The 21782-nt window shown below is 41.6% G+C and overlaps 1 protein-coding gene across 2 annotated transcripts; it reads left to right on the forward strand.

Annotated features, from left to right (window-relative positions):
• The first annotated feature begins 37 nt into the window (after nucleotides 1-37).
• Nucleotides 38-20994, forward strand: MKRN1 (makorin ring finger protein 1). 2 transcript variants are annotated; one of them, XM_066549867.1, is made up of 9 exons: nucleotides 38-207; nucleotides 7264-7392; nucleotides 11846-12072; nucleotides 14741-14881; nucleotides 16645-16871; nucleotides 17356-17570; nucleotides 18274-18384; nucleotides 18830-18968; nucleotides 19382-20994. In XM_066549867.1, the coding sequence occupies exons 1-9, from the start codon at nucleotides 38-40 to the stop codon at nucleotides 19592-19594; spliced, it is 1572 nt and encodes a 523-aa protein (XP_066405964.1). In that variant the 3' UTR covers nucleotides 19595-20994. The 2 variants fall into 2 exon arrangements, with proteins under 2 accessions (XP_066405964.1, XP_066405966.1); XM_066549869.1 differs by having other exon boundaries at nucleotides 18830-18944.
• The last annotated feature ends 788 nt before the right edge of the window (nucleotides 20995-21782 follow it).

Raw genomic sequence — 21782 nt, forward strand, 5'->3', positions numbered from 1 at the left:
GTTCCGGCGCTGCCGCCGCTTTGCGGGATAAACAGTAATGGCGGAGGCGGTGGCGGCGCTGGAGACAACGGCGGGCGCGGCGGCCGCGGCCCTGGGGTCACCCGCGGCCCCCGCGGGAGCGGCGGCCGTCGCCTTCGACTTCGCGGCCGTGCCGCCGCCATCCGCGGGGCCTGGGGGAGGCGGTTGGACCAAGCAGGTCACCTGCAGGTACGCGCCGTCCGCGGCGGGTTGGGAGGGGGAGGGAAGCGGACGGGCGCGGCCGCCCTTCCTCGTCCTTCTTTTCCTTTCCCTTGCCTTCTCCCCGCAGGGCCCCCCCCCCCCCCCGCCCCGGGGCCTTCTCCCTCACCGCCGCCCCCCCCCCCCGCCGCCCCTCCCCCCACGGTCACGTACGCGCCGCGCGCGCCCGCCCGTGGCGCGCGCCGGCCCCGCCCCGCGCGCGTCCCCGGGGGTGGCGAACGGCTCCGGCCCGGGCGGGACCGGCCCCGGGCGGGGCTACCGGCGGAGGTGGCGCGGCCGCGGCGGCGGCAGCCGGGCCCGCCGGTGGGGGCGGTGCGGCCCGCGGCCTTTCTCCAGCCGCGGCCTCGTGCGAGGGTGTTCCCTGCGGCCTAGCGCCTGCGGCGGCCGCGCCGGGAGCGTTCCCGCCGCCGCACCGGGAGCCGCGGGCCGCTCGTCATTGTGCGGGAACAGGCCCGCGGTGCTCGGCGCGAAGGGCGCCGTGTGGAAGGAAGTCCTGCAGGCGCGTTCCGCAAAGCGCGACAAAGCAGGAAACGCGACGTAGTTTAAATTGTCGTGCGTTTCAATCGAAATTTAAAATTGGGGATTACCTAGTGATTGATATAGCGAAAGCTAATTATTAAAATGGAGAGCAGGAATAGGTCGTGCCATGTTGCAGAATGTGCGAAGTGGCCCTGCCTGTGTCACACAGAGGTTCTGTGTGCTGCGTCATTTCCTATCCGTGTTTTCCTTTAAACTAAATTTCTGATAAATCTTCTCTCCGGGGTTATGCAAACCGTACTGCGTGTTTTAAAGCTTGCCGGATGGACTATTTTTAAACCTACAGTGCTGGTCGGTTGGCAGGCAGAAAGGAATTTAAAACACATTTTGTGAACGTAGACATATACTAGTTAATATAAAAGCAAATGATAGTCCAAGATTAACATCGATGAGCATCTCCTGCTTTTTAAAAATTTATTTATTTAATAAATTAAATTATATTTCACGTTTTTGTGGACAAATAAATTCTAAGTCGCTGGGAAGCAAAAAGGAGCATCCCTTGGTTAGGACAGAAGAGGTTCTAGATCTTGATTGAGTTCTTTTGTATCTCTCGTGCTTGCCTTTTCCCCCCATTTGTTTCACCGGCAGATTGCAGCAGCAGCATGAGGAGCCGCTGCTGGGCTTTCAGCGAGCGCGCTGGCTGTGTCTGTTCGGCGTGCCCCGCGGTGTTTGAAGCATCCCTGCTCGCTCTTGCTCCCCATCAGTTTTGGCCGATGCCCAGCTATCTGCTTCCTTTCGGGAAGCTCCGTTCAGCAGCGCTCCCGGGGGGTGCTGCGGGCAGAGCGTTTCGCCTGCGAATCCCCGGTTAATGTTTGATGCCGGTGATGGGGAAATGACCGGGAACCGTGCTTAGCTCAGCTTTAAGTGAGGCGCAAGGTCAGTGCTCCCTCTGTTTGAGTTTGCCTGGAATTTCTGAAGATCGAAAGGCTCAATTAGGCAAATTGGATTCATGAGACAGCAATTGAATAGGTATAGATGCACGATCGATTTATTGAAGACAGCCACTGCCATAGTACAGAGGCAGTCAAGTTCATCAGTGTCCTGCAGTGCAGAGAGTCGAGGGAATATATTTATTTGCAAACACTCAGGCTGAGTGAGAAGCTAAAGCTGCTCTTTTGTAATGGTTAATGTGCTTTAATTTGAGATTAAACAATGGGATCTTGGCCTTGGATCTAATGAACGTCTCCATTCTTTGTTCTCTTTGCCTAATCCTGCTAGTTATCCCATTGCTTGCTTTATTAATTTTTATGGGGCCATTCAAGCTGGAGGAAGAATAGCTTTAATCAGGCTTTTAAGTGAAATTAGCAATTCTGACTTGCCCTTCTAGGAACCTGTGATAAAAATTTTGGATTTCTATGTTTGGTTTTGATAAAATATATTCATATTTAGGAAGATATATTTCTTACTATTAAATTTTAGTTTACCTTTGTAAATGAGCTGGAGGATTTAACAGTGAGATGAAGAAGTTAGATTTCAAAATGCAGGTTTTTAGTGTGGGAGGTAGAGCAGTTTCTGTTTGAGTAACACTGCACAATTTTTTTGTTCACAGGCATTTTTAGTTGAATCATCATAGGGGTAACAGTAAATGCTGCCTGAAAAACTTTTGGGAGATAGTCCCTTAAGTATAAGGAGCTAGCCCGTGATGGCTGGTGCAGAAATACTGCTGTTTTAGGGAAACTGGAAGGCTTAAAATTGGTACCATAGGTTCTTGCTGTTCCTTTGAATATCTGATATGATAAATAGGTTGGTTAATGAGTTTTAATGTACCAGTGTGATATCCTTGGGATGGATGATTAATATCTCTGAGTGAGAGACACAATGACTAAGAAGAAGGACTTTGGTTTCTCCTACACATACAGTTTTGCTGATGTTACCCTTCTGTTTTTCTTGTAGCTAAAGTTTAGAAGTCTCAGGGTGAAATATGGGAAATTATGTTCCCTAAGAGACGATGAGAAAGGTTGTTGGTTGGTTTTCTTTTTTTTTTTTTTACTTCTGTGGTTTAGCAGTTTTCAAGGCTTGTCTTTTGTAAAAATTTATAGTATTTTAATCTGGATTAAATGGCAGGGGAACAAAGCTAATTCAGAACTTGTTAGTTATTATGAACTTTTTCTTATTAATATGTTTGAAATTAAAAAAAAAGGTTGTCCTTACCTAGTTCCTCAGTCCTTCCAGTTGAGATGGCTACATGGTTTTATTGAGCAGTGCTATAGCCAATCTTTTTTTTTTCCAAAGGCTTGACACTGTTTGTTCCGAGCTTGTGTGTTCCAGATGTCATGCGACATTAAAAGTCATCAAGCTGATGTAAACAAATTGCATTTCACTTGTTTGTTTTAGAAATGAAAGCAAATAAAACCCATAGCAACTAAGTGCTGTACTTTGAGAGCTGTCTCTTAGCTGGTCTTCCTGAAAACCTGGATGAGGTAATTTTTTCTTGTTATGTGAAGAGTGTGCATCAGAAAAGTCAGGCCTCCTTAATTGCATGCAGCACCAGGAATCCTGACAGCCTGCCTGGATTGCCCCTTTCATGGCTGCTCTGGTCTGCATCCCTGGGAACTTCTGAAGGAGGTTATGGAGAAGGGACAATGAGATAAATGCTGTGAAGATCAATTTTTTTTTCCCCTTTTACTAACTCCAGGAGAATTTCATTGGCAAGTAATGTGGCTGAACACCCAGGAGCTGTGCTAGAGCAGTGTGCTTAGCTTCTCTCCTGCTGCCTTCTTCCTGGGAATTCTCAGTCTCTGTATGGCACCTGAAGAGGCTAATGCCTGCAGATGGATGTTATCCTGAGCTTCCCCATCTGCCAGTCATGGCAGTGTCTTGGGTTTTGAAGGAGGTTTGCTGTGGCTGTAACATTCTAATTTAGCTGAAGCTAAATAGTTTGATAAAACAAATTAGTGCTACCTGAAAGCAGAAACCTGAGGTAAATAACAGAAGACATCTGAATAAGGAAACCTATTGCAAACTTCCAAAGCTATAGGAGGAAGAATTTGGAATAGGAATTTGCCTACTGAGAAATAGGAATATTGCCTATTGAGAAATACCTGTGAAAATGAGGATATGCTCTTTTGATCAAGGCATTCATAACTAGACATGTGTTGAACCTTTTTCAGTGATAAAATGCCAGTGCAGGCAGTTATTAATTTTGTCTAGTTATTCCATGTGTTAGTGTCACTCATGTTTTCTGCCATTGTGCAGTGAACTGAACTGGGGAAATTATCTGAGCTTGGACCCTGATGACTTCTCTAGTCTGGCTCCCCAAGCAGCTTAACCAAATTACACTTGTATATTTGAATTGGAAGGACAGAGAGCACTGCCACAATAAGTGCTTTTTTGGATGACAGCATCACAGAGGCTCAGAGAAAATCCAATTATATGCTTGTCTTGATCTAGTTTTATCTTTTCAGATGAAATTACATGTGTTCTCTGACTACTTGACCAAATGCAAATTTCAGATGTCCTTCTACGTGTCTGTGTGTAAGGCAGATAACTCATATATTTCTCAGTTTTAAGGGTGCTTTTTTCCTATAACCGGAATGAAGGGGCTGGTATTGCTGTTGAATAGGGTTAAATTGAATACTCTGTGTAAGTAAAGATACTCTCCAAAATAAATTTCATTATCTTACCCCAAAAATAATGCGTTCTGTTTATTTTTTTTTTCACTTGGCCAAAGTGTTTTAGCCAAACTCTGCGATTTGATATATAAAGTATTACATTCTTTGTGACCTTAAAGTAAGAATCTTACCTCTTGGTGAGGGGAAGGGTTGTGGAAGAAGTTGGGGTGTAATCCTAAGAGAAATACATTTTTTCCCCTCCCACTCCAGCCTTCTTGTTCAAATAATGCTGAGTTTGCTGCATAGGATTGAAGGCCTTTAAGACTTATGTGTGAATTAGAGCCTGGACTGTTTCATGTTTATTTTTTTGCCTTTTTTTTTTTTTTGCCCTTTATGCCATTTTAATATAATAAATTGTGGCAACTTTCAGAATTACATAGAATCTGCATTTTCAGAGGATTGTCTGATGTAAATTGGGAAGGAAGGAAAGGGATTTGGAGCTTCATTTTCCCTATCACGCAGTGGGATAATCTAAGTTTGGGGCTTATTAGAAATCTTGTTGGCCAAATAGTTTCTATCAGATGTCCTCAGTTCAGGCAGGAGCCTTTCTGTCAGTCCCTTATTTCAGCTGTAGTGGTGTCCCAACACATGGCTGGCTCAAGGAGCAGAGTGGCTGTGCAGAGTGGTTGGGCAGTCATGTGATCCAGATTAAAAATAACATGGGGGCAGCAAAAGGAATGTCAGGTTCCATTGCAGCCATTTCCTGCTCCGTGCCAGCCAGTGGCTGTGAAGTTGCTGTCCCAGCACTTGGGGGAAGCGATGCTGAGTGGAAATAAGCAAAGGGTGGAGGTAACAATTGTTAAAGAGCAAACCTTAAGCAATCTGAAGTCTTTTTTTTACCCTTTTCGTGTGACTCCCATTTCTGAAGAGCAATCAGGCCAGAAATTCCAGTTAGATTCTAGTTCCATGACTTCATGGGTGGTTAGGTTTGTTTTTGGTTTTGTTTGGGGAGGGGGGGGGCTTTTTTTGTTTGTTTGGGGAAGAGGGGAGTTTAAGTATGGGTGGTTCTCTTGGTTGGGTGTTGGTTTTTTCCTTTTAACATGGGTCTTCAGATATTTTTAAAAATAGCTGTTGGGTGGGTGAGTGTGACTTTTAGGGGGTTTTGTGTGTTTTTTTGGGAGAGATTGCTGGTTGTATATTTGCAGAGTTGGGCCTTGTTCTGGTTTTGCAACACCCTGTTCCTGCTGTTTGTGCCTCCACCTGACCCTGCAGAGCCTCATCTGGGTCTTGTACTGCTTGTTTTTTTATGTAGGATCACATTTCTTACCTGGTTAATTTGTCTACAGGGTACAGGCAGGGGATTTGGAGTGTGAATTGCAGTCTGATAGCAAGTGTCAGCTTGTGTTAAGCTAGTTTAGGTTTTGTTTTTTCCTTGGTATGTTGAATACACCACTGGTATTGCATATGGAGGGTTATCAGCTCTCTAAACACTCAACCTCAGGTTTTAATATTTCCCTAAAACTGGATTGCAGATGTAGCTCTACTTATATCATTTAGTGCATTGTTCACTGGCTTTATCTGACTTCTTAAAAATGCAGTAGACTAAATAGCTGTGTAGAAGTGCATGCACTTCAGCATCTTATCACCTTTCCTGGCCAGGAATATCTATTTGAATGTACTGTTCTGTGAAGAGCTGTCCTAATCTTAGTTGTGGCTGCTGAAAGATGATCCCTGTCTCTTGTGCTGGCTGTGAGGCTGCACTCAGCTGCTTGGAGGGCCTGGTTCTGCTGGCTCTGCCAAGTGCTGTAGGTGTGCAACAGGAGGAGGGCAGGACTGCCCCATGCTGCAGCAATGTGGGCTTAGACAGGTATTATCTGCTTCTCAGCCTTCCCTCAGGTAGTGTTTTGTATGAGACCTAAATCCTCACAATTTTTCTTGTTTACTAGCTCTTCCTATTTCCAGTGAGTTCAGAGTTTACAGCTTGTTACCTGGAGGCAGCATGGCTTCTTTCTAAACGGAAGTGTTGGTGAACATTTATGGATTCAGTTTTTACACAGGATTTTTTTCATTTTTTCCTTTTTGTCTTTGCTAATACTTCTATGTGGATTGGGAAAGGTGTACTTGAACTTGTCAGTTGTAGTTTTGAACATACTGAATCTGAACAGTTACAGTGCATTGAATTTCTAGAGGCTCGTTCTTCTAGGTTAAATTGAAAAATTCTTGGAAACCACTCTACAGTTCTCTTGAATAGCTGAATTGAAATACTGAATTAAACTTGTGCTACTTGATATGCTAAAATTAATCAAACTGTCCTCAAAAGCATTGAAACTGTCCCAAGTTTTTCAAGACAAGCAGCACAATATTGAAGCAGGGTGCTTTGATTTATTTGGCTCCTATCGCAGGAACTAATGTGTGTGTTTTGTCAGATGTAATTATCCATCACAAACATGTTTTTCATTCTTGGAGAGGAAATCATATTTGATTGAATTATTTATGAATCCTGAATAGATTTAAAACCTTGGGTGATTTAGGGTGTGTCTGGATTTGAGTCTTGTATCCATTGTTGGGTTTCAGTAAGGTTTTTGCTTGTGTCAGGACACAGGGGCTACAAAGTAAAACTTAGGGCCATTATATTTGGTGCAAGACTCTTTCCTCTTAGTGTCACAGCCCAGGATAACTTTGCTTTTACAGGTTTGTGTTTTTTCCCCAGGCTTTTGTAAGAGCAAGTCCCTAAATGTGCAGCACAGTTCACTGGAGTAGCTGAGGCTTCATCTTTCCTCAAATGTTTTTATTTTTATGGTTATACTGGGGCAGGGTCCCATGAGTCTTCAGTGCTGTTGCCAATACAGCATACCTTGATTTATAGAATAATAAGATTATCCAAATATTTTTGCAGCTTCAGTGCTTCTCCCTAACTCACCATCATCTTCTCTTCCAGATACTTCATGCATGGAGTCTGCAAGGAAGGAGACAACTGCCGCTACTCCCATGACCTCTCCACCAGTCAGTCTGCCATGGTGTGCAGGTATTACCAGCGAGGATGCTGTGCTTATGGAGATCATTGCAGGTAAAGAAATGCCCTGGCCATCCTGCAGGAAGCTTTGCACTCTGAATCCCTGAGTGGAGAGCTCAGGGAAAGACAGTAAATCTTCGTGCTTTCCTTGTCCGTTGCAATTTCAGATATTTTTTAAAAATAGCTTTTCACTGACTCTCTTGTCTTGCTAAATACCAGTGTTTGCTATGCAAAAAATGAGCAAAAGCAAGGTGATAACTGGTTTTCATAAAAGTGATAGTTGTCAGCATGGGGATTTTTCTTTTTTTTATTATAACATGAGTAGATTAATTGAAATCTGAGATTACATTCAGACTAGCTGAATGTATGAAAATGAGTTACACTATTTAAGTGATCATAAAAGCCTGAACAGGTAAGAATTTATTTTCTTCGTGTTGTTTCCTGAGGAATTGGTACCCTGACACTGGAGCTACCATTTTAGGAAAGTAACTGGAGTTTGTCATAGAAGTTCTAAGATGTTGCCTGTACAAAATAGCTTTATGAAAACATACCATGAATCGATCCATACCCTTGAAATTACAATAAAAAAGAAGTTGTGAAGAAGAAAAACAGATACTTTCCTAGTGGAGCAAAGCTTTGCAAGGACTTAGCAATGTTTCATAATTCATTTTATTAAAACTTACCAGAAGTTTTAACATTCTGTCTTACTGTAGCTGTAATCAGTGATTAAACATTTGCATCATCGTTTTATATGGTAGCTCATAGTTAGCTTTGCTTTCATGTTTCATAAAGGGTTACTATATGTAAGAATGGCAGACAGAAGACTACAGAGAGGCATTCTTCGTTATCTGTGTTGTTTTTTTGATTGTGTAGATTAGTGATCTTCCAACTTTGGATCATGCACCCCATCAGTTCAATATTTTTAAGCTCCCACCAACATACACATTTATTTATAATTTATATGTGTGTATCTTCATCTACTACTGTACTAATGTTATGTACACTATAAAATATAACCCAAAACCAGAATTTTAAAAAAGGTGTACTAAAGGTGAAATGAAAAATATTTAATAAATATTTTTTTAAACAGTTCAAAGCATTTTTTACTGTCACTAAAAGCCTGATTAGTAATGATATTTTTTTATTGACAGTAATGTTGATTCAATGGGCTTTTTTATTGTTTAAAATCTCAGCGTAGCATTTTTTGATACGGTTATTTGAAGGCCTCATTTGAAGTTCAGTTTATTTCAGTCCTTGGTTTTAATGGCGGTCGCAGCTGAAAAAGATCTTTCACAAAGATATGCAGATCCAAAAGGAAGCGTATTGTTGGCTGCCTGTACTAATGTGTGATAAATTTAGCTGGTAAGTTTCCACCTTCCCTGATGTCAATCGGCTCTTAGTGCGGATTCACTGGAAGGTGTTGTATTTTTATATTTTTAGCAAATGGGTCCAACATACACTAGAATTCTGATTTTGAAAGATTTTTAAACATATTAGAGAAATTACTTTCCAATTTTTTAAGCACACAAGATATGAAAGGGTTTTTGTAGTTGAGAAAAGGGTTTTTTGTAATTGACACACTTGGATTGTTTTTGGCAATATAATCACATAATGGTGGAAGCACTTCATTTTCAAAGTGTTGTCTCCATACCACAAATTTCCTTCAAAAAGCAATTACCTGTTTGTAGAATGACTTTATCTTGGAGGGACAGTTAGAATGTGGTTGGGTTTGGCTGGTTTGGGTTTGTTGTTTTGTTTTTTGGGTTTTTTTTAATATCTGCTCAGCAGCATAGAGCTGGCACTGACTTGTCATCACAGAAAAGGGCAGCAAATTTGCAGCACTTGTCTTTGTGAAATAAACATGCATAACTCATCCGTGACAATTTTTAAGTGCTTTGCCATGAGATAATCAGCAAACATCTGTGTGGTACAGAAGATTTTCATGGTAGCTCTCCACCTCTTATCTGCAGTGAACATTTGACTATTTAAAGGTCTATATTGATGACATTTTCTAGTGTCACTTAGCTGCTTCTGGATCCATCTTTGCTACAATATTTTGCCTGTGAATGATGCAGTGATGGATTTCTGGTGGGGTGCTATCCCTGTAGCCTTACCCTGCAATCGCTTATTGTGGTCAGAGCAGCTGCTGCTTCAGTGGTTTTACTTGCACAGTTTTTCCATAAAGCATTGTTTTTATTAAAGTAATTGTATACTACTGAGAAGATATCTCCTTCAGTGAATCTTTTTGTCTTTGTTAAAGAAGTAATTTGTTAAAAATGTTTCTCTACTGGTACATCTTTGGTGTCTCACAAAAAGTAGTTCATTGAAACAGAATTGAAACAGAAACAGCAAGTACAGAAACAGAATCTAGCAAGTATCATAAGCTGAGATGTGAAAAACATCTGTACTTTTCCTTCTGCCATACAGACTTCCCACTCTGCACAATTTATTCTACTGCTTGTTTCTTCAAACTGTAGCAGTGTTTTCTGTGTGTTTCCCAACAGTATTTGCTGACAAAGGAATGCATTTTACTTTGTAACCATATTGTTTTCCATGAGTTATTTCAGTCATTTTTACCACAGCCAGAAGAAAAAGTGGTCCAGTGGTATATGGCTTTTTGTCTTTCATTGTTATGTAACAAGCCTCAAAAGAGGTTTCTAAACCCTTAGTGTGAAGTTCTGCAAAGTACTAGATTGAATAGCACGTGACTTGAAACATCTTGGAAAAAAATGTGGAGGTTTGCCTTAATGTTCCAGATGTTCTGATTTTCAATGCCTTGCTAATTGAGATGGCTTCATCCTTTCAGTAGCTAATATCTCAAGGTGCAGCATACAGTGAGGGCATGGTTCTTCATTAATAACAGTGAATGTAAATCCATATTTCAGATTGCCTTCTTGGTAATCTTGATCTCTTCTGTGGTTCCCCTTCCCCTGAGTTCAAGAGCTGATTAGGTTGGCATTGTTTTGCTTCATCGTGTGGCTGATGAGGAGCTGGTAGTAGGAGTAGAACTGTTAGCTCTGACATTTTCTTGTTGGCTTTTGCTCACGTTATCATTGCTCTCGTCAGCCCACAGCTGCAGGCATCTTTTCAAGCCACTTGTTCACTTTGTCAGGGCTGGTTTAGGTAAAACAAGATCAGATAGTCTGTTGATCCATTAAGTGGGCACTAGCAAAGTTCAATATGTCACAATGTGCTGAAAGTGAGCAGACAGGGGGGTGCCACTGTCAACCCACTGGGTGGGGTTCAAGCACCTCACAAGTACCACACGTGGGCTCTCTGACATATGGGCTGTGAGAACACTGCCATCAATATGTATCTTAATAGTAATAATAGTAATTTATTGTATTTTTAAGGGGAAAAAAACACTAAATTGTAGTATTTCTTCCTGCACCCCATTGGGTTGCCTTGGGCACCTAGTATGGTGCACACACTTTGGAGGCCACAGAAGTGTGTTTGAAGGCTAGAATTTTAAATTTGTGCTTCATAGGAGTAGGATTTCCAAGCTGACATTTGGTTAGGAGCACCTCTTTAATATGCAAGAGTTGTGACACTTCTTTGTTTTCAATCTGACACAAGCTAAGTGAATCACAGTCACTTCAAACTTCTGTATGATCTCAAAAAATTCCCTCCTGTTGTCCTTGAAATTAGTCAGCAAATATCTAAGACTACAGCAGTATATTTGTCATTTATTTTCCCCATATAGTCTCCTAGATGCTGGAAGACAGATTTTTGAAGGAAATGTGCTTTCCTGTTTATTGTGGATGGTAGGGTTAAAAGGTTTCTGATTATCATTTTCCACAATAAGCTGAAAGAGGCATTAAGAGTAAGTATGCAAATCAGTGTAAAATCTGTATGAGGCAAGATGCTGAGACACAGGAAAAGAATAATTTCTGTTGGTGGGGAATCTCTGAATCTGTGCTAGCTGAGGCCAGGCATTGTCCAGCTTTGAGTATCTGCAAGCATGAAGATTGTGCACCCATTCTAGTGTTTACCTACTCTTAGAGCAATTTTTTCCCTAACATTCCAAACTGTAACTTTCCCATTTTGGACTGGTGTCTACTGACTGTCATCCTGTCACTGCACCTCTTAGAAGACTCTGGCTGATCTTTTCCTGTGGCTTCCTGTGAGGTAGTTGGAGACAGCAGTGTCTGTCCTGAGTTTTCTCTTTATAAAGCTGGATGAACTCATTTTTCTCATTCAGCAATACTAGACATGTGTAATAGATAACTGACCTGTTTGGGACATATTTGAAGATTGTTTTGTGTGTAAGAATTGTGCTCTTTTTTGTCCAAAATCTCAGAGTACCTTGTGTTCTCTTGAGCAACGCTGAGAGATTGCACAAGTGGAAGCAAAGGGTCATCAGTGATTTTCTCATCCTAGCCATTTCTGGGTCCTCCTTCCAAATAGCATGTTCACATCTTCATTAGTTCATTTTCAATACATGGGGCTGCTGTCTGGAGGTATTTTTTTTGTGGAAAGTTGACAATGATGTGTTTTAACTTTTTAGATATGAACATACCAAGCCACTAATACAGGAAGAAGTGACTGATGTTGACCCAGAGGCAGAAATCTATCCATCAGTGTCCTCAGAGTTTGCATCGCTCCCTGAAACAGTTGAAGAGTTTATTACTGAGATAGAAGATGAAAATACAGATCTGGCAGCAGCAGGAGTAGGGGCTGAAGACTGGGTGAATGCAGTGGAGTTTGTCCCTGGGCAGCCGTACTGTGGACGTGGTAAGCTGATCATGGGGTAACAGTGAATTTCCATCATGGCTCAACAGTTTCTGTGTAGTGCATTTATTTTAATGCATTTGAGTACAGCTATTCATATTTATTGATCAGTTCAAGTGAGCTTGGCTTTTCCAACATGAGTAGTCAGACTGACTGTTTCGTTCTGAAACCAAGTACATTTCAGGTCAGTCTCGGCATGACTGGCTTTCTCTATGTCTCTGAATGACTTGAGAATCTCCTTTGAAGTTTAGTTTGCATATGGGATGGGAGAGGAAATTACTGGTGATAAAATTAATATTGCTTCTCTGGAGAGATAATCTGCTGCTTTTGTGTTTTGGGTTGGTTGATTTGGTTTGGGGTGGTTTTGCAGTCTTTCAAAGGTTTTTCAGTGGAGATATGGATTCCTGTAAAAGGACTTGAAGCCTAATGCTTACTTTAGTGAATCCAATGGCCAGAGGCTGAAAATGATCGATTCTAGTTAGCTTTCTGGAAGTCAACTTTCTAATACTGTGACAGCTCACGAGGAGAATGGGACTGAAGAAACTCATCAAACGGGACCACACTATTTGAGGAGCATACATCTCATCTGTTTTTCCTGCCAAAATATAACAGTCTTCAAATTGAAGTGAAAAGTAGGCTGAAGGTGTTCACTTTAACTCATTTTTTAAAATACTTGTCTCTCTAAGGCATGAGGAGGCTATGAGTACTTAAATAAATGTTTGAATTCAAAATGGACATCTTGCATCCAGAATTTAAAGAGCTCATAGAGTGCTCAGATTATACTGCTTTGTCTCCATGGCACTGCTCAGATGCTCAGATTTGGAAAGAGAATGACTGGTTGGCAGGAGGCTCCAAGCAGCACCTCAGGGTGCTGCTTGGAGCCTCCTGCCAACCAGTTTGAGGAGGGTGAAGAGGAATGGTCAAGTGACACAAACAGTTTGCTAATGTTGTCGAGAAGTTTGATTATGGAATTGTGTAATAGATGTGAACTCTGTGAACTTGAGTATATCCCAAAGGAGTGAAAACTTGACAGCTATCTGTGAATTTGCCACCTTAGTGTTACAAAAGATAGAGCTTCTGTGCTTGTTGAGACAAAGGATTTTTAAATATATTTTAATCAGAATATAATATTTAGATTTGAAGGACCTCTGGATTTCATCTAGTTTGTTTCCTGCTTAAAGGTTGCCAGGGGCTTTGTTTGGTTGAATCTCTATCCTCAGAGATGTTCAAAGGGCCATAACCTCTGGGTATCCTTTGTGGTGTTTGACTTCTTTCACAAAGAAAGCCTCTTTCCTAGTATGTAATTGGATTTTTCCCTGCCTCAGCTGGCCTTCTGTCTCTTGTCATTTGCACATCTGAGAAGAGTCAGTCTCTTTTCTTGGGAGTCAGCCCCATTAATGACTGGCTGGCCCTCCACTGAAATCAATTCATTGCTGGTTTGAACAGCCAGAGATCTTTTAAATACACACAGTCCTTATAGAAGAGCTGGTGCTTATTCCTGAAGTCCAAGTAACTATACTGTTAACTTAGTATTACTAAAGCAATTTTGTTTCCTAGGAGTTAGGCATACTTTTCATGCAAACTTGTGTGAGATTAAGTTAAATAACATCCTCTTCTGTGAATCTTGTTGCAAATCTGTTTTATAGCTTTTGAAACTTGATGTAAACATACTCATCTGTTTCTGTTCTGAACAGTGCTACATGATGCTAATTCCCACAGTGACTTTAAAAAAAACTTCACTTTTCTGAAGCAACTGTCTTTATTAAGCTACAGAAATAAAAATGTGTGCATTGTGTTCTGTAGTGTATGCCTTAAAGCAGATTATTCTTGTCAAATTCCTGGAGAAATGTACAGATACTTGGAAACTTCAAAATGAAATCTATTTCTCAAGGTTCCCTAGAAGCCTGTGTGTTTCAAATTTCCCTAAAAATGATAAAGATTCAAGGCTGGCGGTTTAACCATGCATAGCTGGGACTATAATGCTCACCTTTTACCATGATTCTCTGATTCAGGACTAAACCTGGTATCTTGAAGATGAGTTCAGGACCTAGCATAGAAAATAGTGATGATTCTTCAGGTACTCACTCGTTAGTTATACAGATGTGCCACATTTCCATATTTGTTCTGCAGTAATTGAGGAAGAGTAGAAAGGCAGAAATACAAGAAACAATGAATTTGGTGTCTGTTTCCTGTTACTGAAAGATTAATGTGTCTAATGCTATGAATTGTGTCCTAAGTGCAAGCAGGTGGTGTGTGGATCAAAGTTAACAAACCTGTTTTTCCACTAGTATTAATTTAACCCTGTTGACTGGGAAATGGGCAGTGAGAAGGTGGAGATTGAGTCCACCTGCTGGTGAGCAGAGATTTGGAAACAGCAAACAATCAGAGAGAACAAATGCTACTCTGAGCAATGTTGGATTTGTAACTGCTGAGGCAGTGAAGTCTTCTGAATTTTTCTAATTGTGGTTTCAAAGATGAAGTGAAACTGTAGCTGCTACAGTGCAGAAGATGCAGAAAATATACATGCTGTTCCAGCCTCACAGAAGAGAGTTTCTTCTTAATATCTAATCTAAATCCACTCTTTGTCAAGTTGAATTTTCATTTGAAACCATTACCCCTTGTCTTATTGCTACATGCCTTTGTAAAAAGTCCCTCTTCGTCTTTCTTGTAGGCCCCCTTCAGGTCCTGGAAGGCTGCAGTAAGGTCACCCCGGAGCCTTCTCTTCTCCAGGCTGAGCAACCCCAGCTCTCTGAGCCTTTCCTCCTAGGGGAGGTGTTCCATCCCTCCAACCATCTTCATGGCCCTCAACTAGGTAAAAAAATCTGTGACAATGTTAACTTGAGCAAACACTGGCAAATGCAACAGTTGAGGGACTAAAAACTGAATGGTAGTTGTGGTTTTTGTTACTTCTTATGGAAGTGGAGACCATGGATTTCAAATGGGAGGGCAAGTGGGATTTCAATAAGTAAGTACATATTTTCATGTTCTGCTAAGCTACTCAGGAGAGAATGTAGAACCTAGTACATGGTTTCTTGTCACTTTTCTTGGTGCTAGTTCACTAAAACTCATGGGGAAGAAGAGCTAATGAACATAACTTTGTTTGGGAATCTTGGACTGAAAATGAACAGGTTGCCCGGTGACTTGTTGCTCAGTTACTCACTTGCTTTGAAAAGTATGTTTCTAACAAACAGACTTCTCCAGGATCACTGGGTGACCATTACAGTCTGAGATTGTTCAAGGAGACTTGATCTTATCTTGAGAGCTAATATTTTTCTACACTAATCTTCAATATTTGCTTATTCCTCAAAAGTCGCGGGGACATGCATTTTCTTTTTCCTAAAACTAAGAGACTGATACATGCCTGTTGTTTTGTCTTTGCTCCATGGGGATAAAAACTGTGCGAGTGTGCAGCCTCTGATTAATTTTGGGGAGTCTGTCCTTCACTTTAACTGATCCAAGTATGCCTTTGGCAGTTTTTGCTTGTTTCTGCAAATCTAGTGCTTGAACAGCTTCTGAAAGTTACACTTTCTTATAGCATGGATGACTTGCTACTCTGTAACGGCTTCTGGTTATGTAAATGAACTTCTGCTGCTGTTCTTCCTGGTGTTTACTCTGAATATAGTAATGCTTTATGTTTATTCCACCTTCAGTTTCTCACTGACTGCTTTTGTCTTCTAATTCAGTCATCATCCTACTTAGGTAACAATTTCAGAAGGCTGACTTGTGGTGAGGCAGGCAAGCATGTGTTTGAGGTACAGGGAGGAGTGTTCAGCAGTAGCTGTCTAAAGGGGGAAGAGAAAAGATACAGATTTCAGTTCAGTTTAAGATTAGGTGAGGGAATTTACTTAGGATTTTGCAAAACTGATAGCCAGCTTAGAATGCAGGGATAATAACCTGAATTTCAGTTTCATGTGTCTGGCTAATTGACCAGATATCTGTTTAGGACAGTTTTTTTGGCAAATATGTAGAATGAAGTTAGTTTGAGAGATGTGGACAGCACTTTTCTGTCAATCCTAGAGATGCATGGGAGTACAGAAATGAAAGTTTGTTCAGGCTAAAGAATAGTGTGCTAATTAGCTGGCACATAAGGAATTGCTGATGTGGTATTGCCATACTAGCATTTTGTTATGCTGGATACATCTTTATTATTTCAGCTGTGTGATTTCTGGGGAAAAAAACCTGTTAACTTTAGCTGATGTGAAAATTTTAAGTAAAGTGAAATTGATTCTAAAAGCAGTGAGAGATTTGTAGCCTTATTTAATAGTTGCTGAACCAGAGTCTGTATTAAGCTGCTGATGACTAGTGCAATTTTTTAGGTGGACTTAGCCTGTAAATGGATCTTCCCAGACCACTGAAACTTTGATAGCTTTAATCTTGTCTGGGTTGAAGGATGAAAAAATTGGTCTTGAAATTAATTGAGTGGGGAAAATAATTTAGTTCAGATTGAGGTGTGTGAACTTGGACTGAAATGAACCTAGGTTGTTCCTATTACTCTGTTTGGGCAACCCTGAGTGTTCTTACTCCTGGTGCTCAGAATCTGAATGTGCTGCTTACTGTTCTTAATTCTGTTCCCAGCTGCTCCTTTCTGTGCTGAAGCACCCTTGCAGGAAATGGTGATTGAAGAAGAGTACGAGAAGCAGCAGGCAGATGTGGAGATGAAGAAGGAGCTGTGTCCCTACGCTGCATTAGGAGAATGTCGTTATGGAGAAAACTGCGTGTACATCCATGGGGACGTGTGTGATATGTGTGGCCTGCAGGTCTTGCATCCCATTGATGCTGCACAGAGATCTCAGCACATAAAGGTAGGCAAACAACTGTCTGCTGTTTTACAGCTGTAAGTTATTGCTTCCTAACTTCCCTCAATCACTTGTTACTAATTCCCTTTTATTTGAAGGTGTGTGCAGGTCAGGCAGTGAATGAAATTCCGGTTGTAAACTAGACTGTTTCCTGCCAGGGTCATACTCAAAAGCAGCTGGATTTCCTTATCTGTGTCGGGAGAGCAGTCTGCTTAAAGATACTGGAGCTTTGTTCTTTGCCTAGTCAAAGTGGATGGTCTTTTAGATTGCCTTTTCATGTTTAAAAGCAGTGTCTGAAAAAAGGAATTTGAACTCTGAATTGATTGTTCCCCGGTACTTGAACAAAATTTTTTTTGAGGATGAAGATTTTTTTCAGCTTAATCACACTTCATGCGTTATGCAAAACAGCAAACTGAGTTTAAAAACCTACTTAGATCTCACCAGATGAGCAGTCATCTCTGTAGTTGTTTTCTTTGTGTCTCCTTTTCAGTCTTGCATTGAAGCTCACGAGAAGGACATGGAGCTTTCCTTTGCCGTCCAGCGCAGTAAAGACATGGTGTGCGGGATCTGCATGGAGGTGGTGTATGAGAAAGCTAATCCTAGCGAGCGCCGCTTTGGGATCCTCTCCAACTGCAGCCACACCTACTGTCTCAAGTGCATCCGCAAGTGGAGGAGTGCTAAACAGTTTGAGAGCAAGATTATAAAGTGAGGCACTTTCCCCTTTCGATTGTGCTTTGTTACTGTGGAAGAGCTTAGTACCTTGTGACAACTTGCAACAGACTTCCAGATGCAGACTGCACGGAGGCTGCATACAGTGCATACTAACTTTTAGTTTAGGAGTGAAATAATTGTTAGGGATAACATTTACACTCTGATTTGGTTAATACCGGGTTAAGTTTGCAAAACTCAATGGTAGTAAATAACTGTTGTTTATTTAGTAGCATGTTGTCCAATGGTTACTGTTCATGTCTTGGACACCCAGGCAGGAATCTGGAAGCACATTAACCAGTTCAGAATGTATGCTGCTTAATTCCTTACTGCCTTAGAGCATTATTCAGTTGGCAAAACATTTCTCCATTTAAGGCTGTTCTAGAAAATACAAAGTTCCAATCAAATAAATATAGGAAAAATACCAAAATAAATTTATTTAATTCTAAAGAAAAAGGAGTCTGTGTGAAGTGTTTTTTCAAGCTTTTCTGAGACAAGCTGACCAGCTGCCATTGCCATTGAGTTCTTGAAGAGAATTTAGGTTGTCTTCACTTATAAGAGAGTCTAGATTGAAAAGATTTAACAGCGAGTATATGAGTACAGTACCTCTTTAAAGATGGATATATGCCATGGTTTGTTATATAGGAGAGAAAGCACCCTGTAATGTGGAATTTTGCAGCACAGTCTGTTCGTTTCCCAGGTCCTGCCCAGAATGCCGGATCACGTCTAACTTTGTCATTCCAAGTGAGTACTGGGTGGAGGAGAAGGAAGAGAAGCAGAAACTCATTCAGAAATACAAGGAGGCAATGAGGTATGAGCAATGCAGCCTTTTATCAAATTGAGACTGCAGAGATAAAGGCACACGTGGAGAAGAAGGGTGTTAGAGTAAAGCCCCTTTTCACACCTTCTTTCCACCACCACGTGTGAAACATGTCTCTGCCTATCTGCCCACAGGTGCATGAACACAGTCCCAAAGTTATTCCTGTGTTCTTTCACCTCAGGCTTCCCCTTCTCTACACAGAACACTGGTAGTGTAGCCCTAAGGCAGTCCAAACTCATGCACTGCACACCACTGGTGTCCTTCTGCATGCATCAGTCCACTCATAGTGTAATGAATCATTTCTGCATGTAGGTCATTCACTCACAAAATGTCTTCTGCTCCTGGTACCTGAGATCCTTGTGGACTGCAGGTAGATGCAGTTCTGAAGTCTGACTGGGGTGTGCTGTCAGTAAGGGTTGGATATTTTCCTTTCCAGCAACAAGCCGTGCAGGTATTTTGATGAAGGCCGTGGGAGCTGTCCATTTGGAGGGAACTGTTTTTACAAGCATGAATATCCTGATGGCCGCCAAGAGGAGCCACAAAGACCCAAAGTAGGAACCTCAAGTAGATTTCGGGTTAGTGCTGATGATTAATTGTCCTTTCAACAGAGAGCACAGGAGGGGTGTGCATTATGTCTTCTGCCTTGAGAAGAGCATAGGGAAATACTGACTTTTCTTTTTTCCACTTCTGCTAGACCTCTGTAATGGTGAATTTGAAGGAAGCGGTGCTCTAAAGTTTGTGAATGCTGGAGGCCAAGATGGAAAGACTAAATTTAAAAAACTTTCTTACAACATACTGAAGTAAAAATGTTGGGTAGCAGTAATAGGGGTGTGTGTAAGGGTTAATTCTGCTGGAGGTCAGTATCTCCCTGAAAGAAAAATGTGATTTCTTGCATGTCAGAAAGTACACCAGGGGCATGTCAGCCTCTGGAAAGGCTCCTGCTTTGTACCACTGGGTCACCTGGGAAATCTTTGTGTTCCGTCTGCAGGCGCAGCGGAGGAATCGGTTCTGGGAGTTCATCGAGGAGCGAGAGAACGGCGACCCCTTTGAAACCGACGAGGATGAGGTGGTGACCTTTGAGCTCGGTGAGATGTTGCTGATGCTGTTGGCAGCCGGAGGGGATGATGAGCTAACGGATTCCGAGGATGAGTGGGACTTATTTCATGATGAGCTGGAAGATTACTATGATTTGGATCTATAGCACCTGTCAGTGGAGTGTGGACTGTTGTCTTGGCTTCAGGCAGTAGCTATTACCTGTGGTGTTGTGGCAGTGCCTGTGTTTCTCTTAGGCAGGCCGATCAATTCCAGGTGCTGTTGTAATAACTTTTACCCAGGGTCTGTCTCTTCCCTTCCCCTCCTTTCCCACCCCAGGAGTGTTGTTTTTCCTCTGTTTCAACAAATAACAATAAATAAATCTTTAAAATGTTAGTTTTTGTAAAAATGAATTTAACTGTCAAACAGTTAGCTTAGGTTTGTTGCTTCATCTGTGTACCCAACAGAGTTCACCCAGTTCCAGGGTTAAAGTGTTTACAGGACTTCCACACTCATTTTGAAGAGCCCAGATACAAAAATGAGCAGTGGCCATGCAGTGGGGATGTTAATTGGCTGATGGCCTTTATTCTGTCTCTGTACCAATATTTCTGATTTCAGGCCAGATACAAATATTCTTTCTGGAATCAGCTCCGTTCCAGCCCCCTCATGTACACGTCTTCATTTGTGACTTTTGGTCTCTGTTTACTTGCACATTACTATTACTACTGTGTAACCAGAACCAGGTGTGAACGTTCTGGATTTTTACTGTGTTTAGCATGAAAGGAAAAATGTCTTTGTGAAAGGAGAACTCTCTATGTGTATATACAGATAAATGTAGAGTTGGACCTCAAGGATGGGGAGACTCTGTGTAAGTTAAAAATAACAAAATCATCTTTCACCCCCTCTTGGTGCATGAAGTCTTGCCTCCAATTGGACATGAAACTGGTCTAGTGGTCTCAGCCCAGACTGGGAAACGATCCTGATTATCGCTTAACTTGATAGATGGCACTCCCTAATACACCAGCTCTCTTTCATGTGTATGATTAGGGTTGTCCAGGAGCAGAAATCCAGTTAGCCAAGGTGGGGTCAGAGGAACACCAGAGAGGACCCTTTAGCTTTATCGCTCTGTAAGTTTTAGAACTTCATGTAAACACTTAAGCCGTGAGCTTTGCTAGAAACTCGCTGTGCCTCCCAGCTGCTTTGAGGTACTTGTGCCTCTCTGCAGCTGAGTTGGGCAGGTTGCCTGGTAAAGCTGTTCAGTTTATGTGAGTTACTGCTTACAAAGGCAGTCGTGCAGTTTCTGGCTGTAATTTGCATTGAGAAATTACTTTGCCACCAAAGCCCCAGCACAGGAATTTTAACCTTGCATTACATTATTGCTGTTTTTTATTGACTTGTGGATGCCCCGTGATCTGTTCTCCTGCTGCTCTTGTCCCCTAGACTGCCTCTCCTTTCACTTTTAAATGGAATGAGAAATTGTTCTGAGGTCTATAACGTATTGTTTTGCAGCTGCCTTTTGTAAGAAGCACTTTTCCCAAATAAAAAAAGTAAAAAAAAATTAAACAAGAAGTCGGTCTGTTCTTTCAAGTTTGAAGGTTCTGGTTTTTGACTTGATTATTTTTGTGTGTGTTTCTGTAAATACAGAGGCATTTATGTCACTTATTCTTAACTCCTGCAGAACTGTGTACAGAATTCCAGCATTGTTAGAGCCTTTCCAGCAAAGACCCTCTAACGCAAGAGATGCATTCCAAACGGACAACTGAGGCAGCTGATGTATTGAAAGAATATCTGGGGTCATTAGTAAGAACTGACATGTCTTGCTTTCTCAGAAGTCAGTCCTCCACTGTTGTGTTAATTTTATTTGCACTGGACAAAGCCAGCTGCAGGACATAGTCTTACCCACAGTTTCCTATCGTAATGCTTTTGGGCAGCAAATCCAAGCACTGCTACAGGCCACTTCCTCTGAGGCTCCATGTGCTTGTGTTCAGATAGAAACATTTTTCTGCAGAAATACACAAAGTTGGAAGTAAACTGCTAGAAGCATATTATGATGCTGGGGACATAATTTTTAAAAAGTCTTAAGTGAACAGAGTGAAGCCATTTTTGGTTTGTTCAGTTTGTTTTTGTTTTTTTTCCCAGGGGCCAAGTAGCAGAGGGAGGAAAGGAATGTAATTTGAGCAAATGACACTTTGAACTGATAAAACGGAGAAAACAGAAAAAAGTTAAAGCCTCCCTGTCCTGCATGGTGAACATAAGTTATATCCTATTGGAAAGTTTCATTCAAATGTGAGTTTGTAACAAAGCTGTGTTCTGATAAGGTGGAAAAAGGCAATGAACTTACCAGCCAGAGCACATGC

This window comes from Molothrus aeneus, chromosome 5, assembly GCF_037042795.1.
Source record: "Molothrus aeneus isolate 106 chromosome 5, BPBGC_Maene_1.0, whole genome shotgun sequence".
NCBI classification, from domain to species: domain Eukaryota; kingdom Metazoa; phylum Chordata; class Aves; order Passeriformes; family Icteridae; genus Molothrus; species Molothrus aeneus.

Coding starts and splice junctions, on each gene's coding strand:
- MKRN1 (XM_066549867.1), top strand. CDS start 38: ATGGCGGAGGCGGTGGCGGCGCTGGAGACAACGGCGGGCGCGGCGGCC. Junction 7,393..11,845: donor GCTTATGGAGATCATTGCAG/GTAAAGAAATGC, acceptor TTAACTTTTTAG/ATATGAACATACCAAGCCAC. Junction 18,385..18,829: donor AAATACAAGGAGGCAATGAG/GTATGAGCAATG, acceptor TTTCCTTTCCAG/CAACAAGCCGTGCAGGTATT.